The sequence below is a fragment of the Chinchilla lanigera genome, unplaced genomic scaffold (assembly GCF_000276665.1).
Source record: "Chinchilla lanigera isolate Chin_1 unplaced genomic scaffold, ChiLan1.0 scaffold00154, whole genome shotgun sequence".
NCBI classification, from domain to species: Eukaryota; Metazoa; Chordata; class Mammalia; order Rodentia; family Chinchillidae; genus Chinchilla; species Chinchilla lanigera.
The window spans coordinates 1,992,197-2,001,508 of NW_004955555.1; the positions used below are offsets into that span (position 1 = coordinate 1,992,197).

General features: G+C 60.3%; 2 protein-coding genes across 2 annotated transcripts in view; both read left to right on the forward strand.

Annotated features, from left to right (window-relative positions):
• Tomm40 (translocase of outer mitochondrial membrane 40 homolog (yeast)) overlaps positions 1-5,133 on the forward strand; it is a gene marked incomplete in the record, with an annotated part of 10,267 nt that extends 5,134 nt beyond the window's left edge. Inside the window, 4 exon segments of the mRNA XM_013508699.1 lie at positions 3,585-3,707; positions 3,821-3,897; positions 3,981-4,083; positions 4,551-5,133. Coding sequence (XP_013364153.1) covers positions 3,585-3,707; positions 3,821-3,897; positions 3,981-4,083; positions 4,551-4,690 — 443 coding nt within the window.
• Positions 5,134-5,973: 840 nt separating this feature from the next.
• Positions 5,974-9,312, forward strand: part of Apoe (apolipoprotein E) — a gene marked incomplete in the record, with an annotated part of 3,834 nt that continues 495 nt past the window's right edge. Inside the window, 4 exon segments of the mRNA XM_013508700.1 lie at positions 5,974-6,661; positions 7,492-7,557; positions 8,219-8,393; positions 8,950-9,312. Of these exon segments, the coding sequence (XP_013364154.1) occupies positions 7,515-7,557; positions 8,219-8,393; positions 8,950-9,312 (581 nt within the window).

Here is a 9,312-nt window from a genome sequence, read left to right on the forward strand (position 1 = left end):
GGTACCGGGAACCGAACTCACGACCCTGCGCTTGCCAAGCAGGCGCTTTGCCGCTGAGCTAAATCCCCAGCCCCTCAGCCCATTTTATTTTTCATTTTGAAACAGAATTTCACTGAATTGCCCAGGCTGACCTTGAACTTGTGAACCCCCTGCCTCAGCCTCCTGAGTAGTTAGGATTCTAGGTATACACTACTGCACCTGGATAGAGCCATTTGCCCTCTTCTGTTTTTCATTTTTTGAGACAAGGTCTCACTGTGTATTCCAGGCTGGTCTGGAACTTGGGGCAATTCTGCCTCAGCCTCTTGAGTGCTGGAATGATAGGCATGTGTCACCACAACTTGCTTTTGAAATAGTATTGATACAGTGTGTTCCTGCTTAAGAAATCCAACCTGGGAACCAGGCATGATGACACAGGCCTGGAATCCCAGCTCTCGGGAGGCTGAGGCAGGACTGCTACAAGTGAAGGCCTGAATTACACAGACCCCATCTCTACAACAAAAAAAACCAGAGAAATCCCTCTGGGAAAAATTAGGTTTTGCTATGAAGGATCTGTCCTAACCTGAGTGACAGGGACAGCCTCTGTAAAATGGCAGTGTCTGTCAGGGGACTCATCAGGGAACTTGAGGGAAGGAGGGCCGTGAAAAAGGCACCATAGGCTGGGAGAGGTGGCGCACACCTGTGATCCCAGTGACTGGGATAGCTGAAGCAGGATCACAAGTTTTGAGTCCAGCACAAACAATTTAGGGAAACCCTGTCTCAATTAAATTTATTTATTTTTATCTTTAGGTTCTCAATATTCCAATATTAAGTTAAAGGTTGGCCTTTAGCTTAGTGTGTAGCCTAGGCTGACCTGGAACTCACAACAATCATTCTGCCTTAATGTCCATAGCGCTGAGATTGTAGGCTGTGCCACCATGCCCAGCTTCAAAATAAAATTTTAAGGCCAGGCATGGTGGTGCACACCTGTAATCTCAGCACTCGGGAGGCTGAGGCAGGTGGGTCTTTGTGAGTTGGAGACCAGCCTGGGCTACAAAGTGAGCTCAAGGCCAGCCTGGACTACATAGCGAGACTTCCTTTTAAATTTTGTTTGTTTGTTTGTTTGTTTTTGTTTTTGTTTTTTGATTTTTTCTGGTACCGGGAATCGAACTCACAACCTTGCGCTTGCCAGGCAGGCGCTGTGCCACTGAGCTAAATCCCCAGCCCCGAGACTTTTTTTTTTTTTTTTTTTTTTTTTTTAAAAAAAAAGCAGGCTAAGGATGCAGCTTGGCACCCCCACCTCATCCCCACAAAAAACAGAGGACACTACATGAAATGGCTAAGGTGGAAAGATCCTGCCCAGCTCTAGCCAAGCACCGCCTTCCCCTGGGTACTGCACACCCGCCCTGGCAGCTGCCATAGTAGTGCCACTAGGAGCCCGGTAGGGTAGAGGCCAGGTGTGCCAGCCCTGCCAGCCTCCACTTTGTGGGCCCTTCTTCCTCACCAGCACCCCACCCTGCAGGTTAGGGAGACAAGCAGGGCAGAATGACTCCTGCCATGCCCTGGGCCACCCGGTGCCCTCTGGGTGCCGCCCGTGCGGTGCTTTCCCTTGAATGCACACTTCTCCCAGGCACCCACAGTGCCTGCCACCATTTTAAGTGCAGAAGTCCTCGAGCCGGCCCCAGTTTCTCTGCCCGCACTGTGGACTCCACCACGCTTCTCTGGGGCGGGGTAGTGTCCCCCGGTCTCCCCAAGCTGGGCGCCCCAGGGTCATCTTGTACAGCAGGGTGACTGCTGGCTGGGAACTTCAGGCTCAGATGCGGAGGGCTAGATGTGGGCAGGCGCGTTGGGGAGACAGTTAAGCAGTCGGGTGGGCCGGTGAGGAGTGAATCCTGTGGGGTGCTGCTTGGGCGGGCACGTCAGCCTGTGTGAGGCTGGGGTTGAGACCCCCAGCCAGGATGGAGACCGGGCCCTGGGTGCCATGGGAGCAGCAGAAGCCTGGGGCGGCAGCAGAGCACTGTCCTTTACCCTCTCCGTTGAGGGCTCAGTGGGGTCTGCCACTGCCACAGACTTGTCACACGTCACCAGTACAGGAAAAAGCTGGAAGATCAGGGCTGGGCATGTAGCTCAGCAGCACAAATGCCTGCCTGGCAAGTGCAAGGTCCTGAGTTCGATTCCCAACACCCACAAAAAAAAAACTGGAAGATCAGTGGGGCCTTCGTGGGTCAGACCGTCTGTGTTGTCCATGCCGAGGGCGCCATGGTGATAGTATCTCCAGGGGGTGGTGTGCTGGAGAGAAGCGGCCAGATCTGAGAAACATTCGTGCAGGCAGCCAGCCCGGCCCGGCCCAAAGCGAAGGGGGAAGTCCATGTGTTCATGTGGCCCTGCTTTGACAGCAGCACTTAGTCACACACAGGGCTTTACAGCTACGCTGAGGAGCCAGGCTCTTTCCAGGGCACTGGGGAGCCACGGCAGGCTGCGGGGATAAAGTCAGGCTTGTGTTTTAAGGGGACCCCTCTGCCATATTGGAGGTCCCTGAAGAGGGCAGGTGAGAAGCCGGGGGTGCCACTCCTTGGGAAGGGTCTCCTGGCCCTCAGTCCAGATGCTTCCCGCAGCAGGTGTCAGGGTTCTAAGCTGAGATCCCCGTCTCAAGTGCAGGTGGCTTTCAGTCCCCCTTAGCTGGCCTCGGTGTCCCGGCAGAGCTGTACAGCTCAGGGCTCTGCGAGGAGGCCTGAGGCAGGGTCTGCACCTGGGGGGCTGGGGGCTCCACCGGCTGGCCGGGCCTGCGTGGGCACTGTCCCCTCTGGCCCCTTTACGGGGATCCCTGCCAGCAGTGCCCCATTCCCCCCACCTGCACTTGTGCTGCCACAGGGCCCCTCTGGGAGCCGCCTTGTCCTCCCGGGTGGACGGGCGTCCCACCTGAGGGCTCCCCAGTCTCTTTTTCCACCTCTTTCTTTTTCCTCTTGCGCAGTGCCCGGGGTGGCACCAGGCTTGCACATGCTCGCTGCCTGCTCCCGAGCCCCCCACAGCCCGGCTCTGGTCTCCCCCAGCTCCCTGGCTGCCCCGTGTCATTCCTCTCTTGTCTCTGTCACTGGCTCTTTCCCCACTTGGCTCCTGTGACCTGGGGAACTGGTCGTGTGATGTGTCCTCTGCGAGGCCCAGACGCAATGTCAAACCAGAGTCAGACCTTCGCCCAGGGGTGGCACTGCCCCGGCTGCTGAGGGACAGAGGGCCCGAGGCTTGGACTTCAGAGTGACCGCCGCCAGTGTAGGGAAGCTGTCGTTCAGCCTTTGTCCCAACCCCAGGCAGTGACTGGGTTGTCAGAAGTGACACCAGTGGCACGAGGCGGCAGGATTCCCGGCAGGGGACAGGCAGGACTCGGGTCCCAGCTGTCACCCAGCCGCTGCTTCCCTCAGCTGCGGTCGCAGTGACTCAGCCCAGACCCTGTGGGTGGTGGTGAATGGGGGGTGGGGTCCCAGATGACTCGATCACCGCAGGGTGTGGGAGGCCGACCTCAGAGCCCCGGGACCCGCTCCCTGCGAGTGAGGAGCAAGGAGTGGACGGGGGCCTGGCGGCAGCCAGGTATAACCAACCACCCCTCCCTGCAGGAATCCTCGTGGCCCACTACCTCCAGAGCATCACGCCGTGTCTGGCCCTGGGTGGAGAGCTGGTCTACCACCGGCGGCCCGGGGAGGAGGGCACCGTCATGTCTCTAGCTGGGAAATACACACGTGAGCTGGGCCTGGACCCTGGGTCTGAGGGAGGGGCTGGAGGGCCAGCCCGCGGGCTCTCACATGGCCGTGTCCCCCTGCCCCTGCCCCTGCCCCATCCTGCTTTCTTTCAGTAAACAACTGGTTGGCAACAGTGACACTAGGCCAGGCGGGCATGCATGCGACATACTACCACAAAGCCAGTGAGCAGGTGAGCGGGCACGGTGACGCTGTGCCTTCCCCGCTGGGCGTCCTAGCGGGTGCTCACCCTCCGCCTTGCCCTTGCTCCTCCAGCTGCAGGTGGGCGTGGAGTTCGAGGCCAGCACAAGGATGCAGGACACCAGCGTCTCCTTCGGGTACCAGCTGGACCTGCCCAAGGCCAACCTCCTCTTCAAAGGTAAAGGCCTCAGTGTTTCTACCTAAGAAACAGATAAAAGTGAGTCAGCAGTTAGTGGGCATGGAGGCCAAAGGAAGTGAGGGAAGACAGCGGTGTGCAGGGCCCTCTGCAGGCCCCCCGCCACCGCAGCCAGCCTTCCCTGCCACCCACGGACTCCACGGGGCCCTGGGGAGGGTCCCAGTGCCTGGTCCTCAGCGAATTTCAGTCTTGCAACCCCCGATCCTGAGCACTGCCCTGTGCCCAGCCTTGTGCCCGCAGAGGACAAGGGGGAGGTAATGATGGCGTGAGCAGGACTGGGGTGGGGGTCCCTGCAGGTCCATGGCCACCGAGCAGAGAGCTGGAGCGCAAGCCAGCTGCTCCCCGGGTCGGTGAGGCTGATGTGCGCAGTCTCCGCCTAGGGCGCACCCGCTCCCCCGCCGGGGCAGCCGGGACATCTCATCGTCTCATCTGTGCCCGCCCGCCCGCAGGCTCCGTGGACAGCAACTGGATCGTGGGAGCCACGCTGGAGAAGAAGCTGCCACCGCTGCCCCTGACGCTGGCGCTCGGGGCCTTCCTGAACCACCGCAAGAACAAGTTCCAGTGCGGCTTCGGCCTCACCATCGGCTGAGCCTGCGTCCTGAGATCGCGCCTCCGCCCCTCCCCGCGGAGGGCGCCCCAGCCCCTCCTTTTCCTCCCTCCTGGGGATCGGGGGGCAGCGGAAAGGAGGGGGCCACCACCCCGCAGCCAAGGAGGGTTCCTGGGACCGAGGGTTCTGAGCGCAAGGGGCAGCGAGCCCAGTGGGCCTGGGGTGCCCGAGGGGATTCGGAGTCCAGGGGCGTGGATCCCGAGCGCCTGGGACGAGGCGGCCGCACAACCTCAGGGAGGAGTGGCGTGTGTCCCCGCGGAGCCGCCCAGGGGGCAGCAAGAGGAGCGCCCTGCCGTCAGCCCGTCCCGCCCGCTCTCCCTGCTACCCCTCGGTATAAATCATGTTTATAAGTTATGGATGAACCGAGACATTTTACAGAAAAAAAAGAAAAAGAAAAATACAAAAAATATACGTGGGGAAAAAAAAGTGGAGCAGGGGCACCTGCTTTTCTCCAGCGTCCTCGCGGGTTTCGCCCGGAGCTTCCCGCGGCCCCCGGCAGGGGGCGCAGGCGTCGCGGGGCCCGGTGCTCTGGTGCGGGCGGGGTGGGGGGGCCTCCTGGCTTACGCCCTTCCTGGGAACATCACACGCCTTCCGTCGCCCGCAGAGCGGGGTCCTGAGGTCACTCACCCCTTGGTGACCTGGCCAGAGTGGCCGCAGAGGACTTTACCCCGGCAAGCTGAAGTAACAATTCGGAGCACAGCCTGGGGTAGAGCTCGGACTCCGTCTTTTCAGATCGCGGAAAAGGCGGGGGATACAGGGTTTGGGGCATTGGCGGAGGTTCCAGGAGCTTCACAAAGGATTCTAGCTATGCGCAGTGCTTCAGGACGATTCGGGAATGAGTGGTGGTGGGCTGAGGTCCCCTCCTCAGGTCGACAGGGGAGTCAGGATTTTGCCAAGTGGGGCCGGATAAGCACCCCTGGCGCCCTCCAGACAAGAACTGAACCCTGCCTGCCTTGAGGGTTGGGGGGGAGGGTGAGTAGAGATGACCCCTAGTAACCCTGAGACGTCACCCACCTGCGCTCGCTCTTTCCGCCAGAGCACTCAAGTTCAAACAGACCCCTGCGGAGCTGGGCACCGGGTGGGGTGGCGGTGGTCGCCGGCCCTGCAGGTCCTAGTGTGCCCGCTTTTTTTCCTTTCTCCTTTATTCTTTTTCTTCTTGAGACCTAGGCTGATCCTCCTGCTTCGGCCTCCCAGAGAGGGCTAGGATTACCAATTTGTGGCAGTGCGCCCACTGCTTTTCACTTTTAGGGGTTGAAAAAAAAAAGGCTGCCCAGAGAGGCTGAATCATCTGCCCAAGGTCACACCGCCCGCTACTGGCAGAGCCGGGTTTCAAGCCCGAGCAGTCGGGTTGAGTCCTCGCCGGGCATTGCTGCTCCAAGCCCTGAGGAACACGCCGTGTGGGCTCCTGGATGTGATCTGTCTACCCTGCCCGCGCCAGCGGGGTGCTGAGTTCCCATTTCACAAGTGGGGAAAGGGGGTCCCCGAGATGCTCGCCTGCACGGAAGAGGGAGCTTAGCTGAGGCCCACGTTTCACTCGCAAAGCCTTCTCCCCCTCTCCCCCATTTCTGCCCGCGACCCCAGCTCCTCCCCAGCCATACTCATCCGCCCGCCCGCAGGGAGAGACAGGACACCCCCAGCACCCCAGCGTGGAGGACACCTAGGATACTGAGTGAGGGGGTCACCTCCCTTCTCGGGAGGGATACCTCCAGCCCCAACCTCCTCCCCCTCCTCCGCCGTGTCGGGGGAGGACAGCTGCCTCGTGACAGGGGGCTGGCCCAGCCCGCCCAGGCCCAGGGAGGGGCGGGGCAGGGGAGCCCTATAATTGGAGGAGTCCCGGGATCCCGCAGCCCTGCTCAGACCCCGCGGAGTCCCCGGAAACCCTTCTGCAGCGGCCGGTGAGATTAGCCGGGTGAGGGAAGCCGTCGGGGCGCAGGGACGAGCGAAGAGGCCTTGGTGAGACGTGGCTGGGGACCGCAGCATACCCTGGGCTCCGGGAAGAGGGGGAGGTAGGGAGGGGAAGGAGGGGAGCTCAGGAGAGCCCCTTGGGACAAGCTAGGGGACAGGAAGTGACTGGCCTGTGCCTGGGTCAGGACAGAGGGGAGCTGGGGACTGGACCCAGGGAAGGGCTCAGGGCATGGGCGTTCTGTCCCATCCTGTCCAGTCCCGGGCTAGAAGGCAGGGTGGGGCGCACTTGGCCCTGGAGCAAGAACCTGGACCTGAGCCACAGCCAGAGCCCACGAGTTGTCGTTTATTGAGCACCTACTGGATGCTCCGTCGTCCTGAGTCCTCCCTCACTGGTGGCGCAGGGGTAGCCCGACCAATCTGAGAGGGGACTTTTACACGAGGTTTAAATCAGCCCATAAATGGAGACGCCGGCTTGGAGCTTCGAACCTGCGGGCTGACGACTGCGGAGCTGGACCGGGCAAAGCCCAGCCCGGCTTCAGATGGAGCGGGGGCGGAGGTAGTGGAGTGGAATTTGAACCCTGAAAGAGGGAGATGGAATTTTGGCAATGGAGCCCGACCTGGGGGATGGAGAGATAGCAGAAGACAAAGGGAGAGTTAAGCAGACCCGTGGGGGGGGATCGGTGTTTTGTGATTGGATTAGGCTGCAGGGGGGTGTAGGGAGGATCGGCTGAGTGTTTGTGATTGGATTAGGCTAGGAAGGCCAGGTGAGCGTGATTAGGTTAGGATGGGCCAGGGGCCAGGGGCCAGGCGCTGGAAGCCGTTGGCTGGGGTGGGCGGAGTCCTCACTGTTGGCTGATTGACAGTTCTTCCTTCCCCAGGCTGACCAATCGCAGGTGGGAAGATGAAGGTCCTGTGGGCCGTGCTGGTGGTCACGCTTCTTGCAGGTATGGGGCGGGGCCTGTTCATGGTTCCTGCGCCTCACTCCCTCCACTCCCTGGCCCCCTTCAAGCCCAGGGTATCCCTTGCTGTTGGCCCATGTCCCCCATGAGAGGGAAGCTCAAGTCTGAGGCTCCCTGACATTCATCAGCTCTGAGCAGCTGTTATACTCTCTTGGCCTCAGTTTCCCCACCCATATTATTGCTATTATCCATGTTATTACCACTTCGTAAACCTTTGTTGTCCAGTAGGTAGTGAGTACTAGCCAAATGTCACCTGTGATGGGCTTTTATTCTGTCACCCCAGCACAGTCCTACATGGGGCACTAAAAGACAGTATGTGCTTGCTGGGCATGGTAGTGCACACCTGTAATCTCAGAACTTGGGAGGCTGAGGCAGGAGGATCTACAAGTTTGAGGCCAGCTGCCTGGGCTGCATGATGAGTCCAAGACCAGTCTGGACTACACAGCAAGACCCTGTCTCCAGTCTTAAAAAAAAAGCTAAGAAAAATATATGCTTGACATGTGATAAATAAACTTCACCCCTCCCTTCCCACCAGGGTCTGCAGGAGGGGGGGCCGTTTCAGGAGCACCTAGTCTGGGCGGACTTCTGTGTGCAGGATGGGGCACAGAAGCCCTGACCCAGCCTTGCTTGAACTTGCCCCCCACAGGATGCCGGGCAGATGTGGAGCCGGAGCTGGAGGCGCAGGAACCAGCGGTGTGGCAGAGCGGGCAGCCCTGGGAGCTGGCACTGGGCCGCTTCTGGGATTACCTGCGCTGGGTGCAGACCCTGTCTGACCAGGTGCAGGAAGAGCTGCTCAGCTCCCAGGTCACCCAGGAACTGACGTGAGTGCCCCGAGCTGGCCCGGACCCTGGCACTGGGCGGTGCCCCAGGCCTTGCCATGCTCTGCTTTCTTTCTTCCTTGTTACCATCTCTTGGGGAAGGGATCCGGATCTCAGTCCCTTTCTTGTTCCCTCCATTCCTTTCTTTTTCTGGTACTGAGGATTGAACCCTGGGCCTCTGCACTGAGCTCCATCCTCAGTGGGATGGAGCTCAACCCTTCTCGGAGGTATTAGAGATTGAACCCGGGGTGACACATGATAGGCAGACACTACACTGAACCACATCCGAGCTCACAAGTCCTTTATTAATTTTGTGATGTCTAAATTACCCGGGCCCGACCGGAACGTGCACTCTGAAATTCTCCTGCCTCAGCCTCCCGGAATGCTGGGATCACAGACATAATCCACCACATTGAGCTTCTATCTGGTAGCTTTTCCTCTCTGGTTCTCTGCTTCTGCGCCTCTCTCCTCTCTGGGCTTCTCTCTCGTCCCTTCTTGACCTCCTTTGAGTTCCGTTGACCCAGGCCTCACTGCACTGTGTCCTCCCTCTGGGCCGCAGGGTGCTGATGGAGGACACCATGAAGGAGGTGAAGGCCTACAAGTCCGAGCTGGAGCAGGAACTGGCACCGATGGCGGAGGACACGAAGGCCCGGCTGGCGAAGGAGCTGCAGGCGGCACAGGCGCGGCTCGGGGCCGACATGGAGGAGGTGCGCAATCGCCTGGCGCAGTACCGCGGCGAGGTGCAGTCCATGCTGGGCCAGAGCGCCGAGGAGCTGCGCGCACGCCTGGCCTCGCACCTGCGCAAGCTGCGCAAGCGGCTGCTGCGCGACGCCGAGGACCTGCAGAAGCGCCTGGCTGTGTACAAGGCCGGAGCCAGCGAGGGGGCCGAGCGCGGCGTGAGCGCCATCCGCGAGCGCCTGGC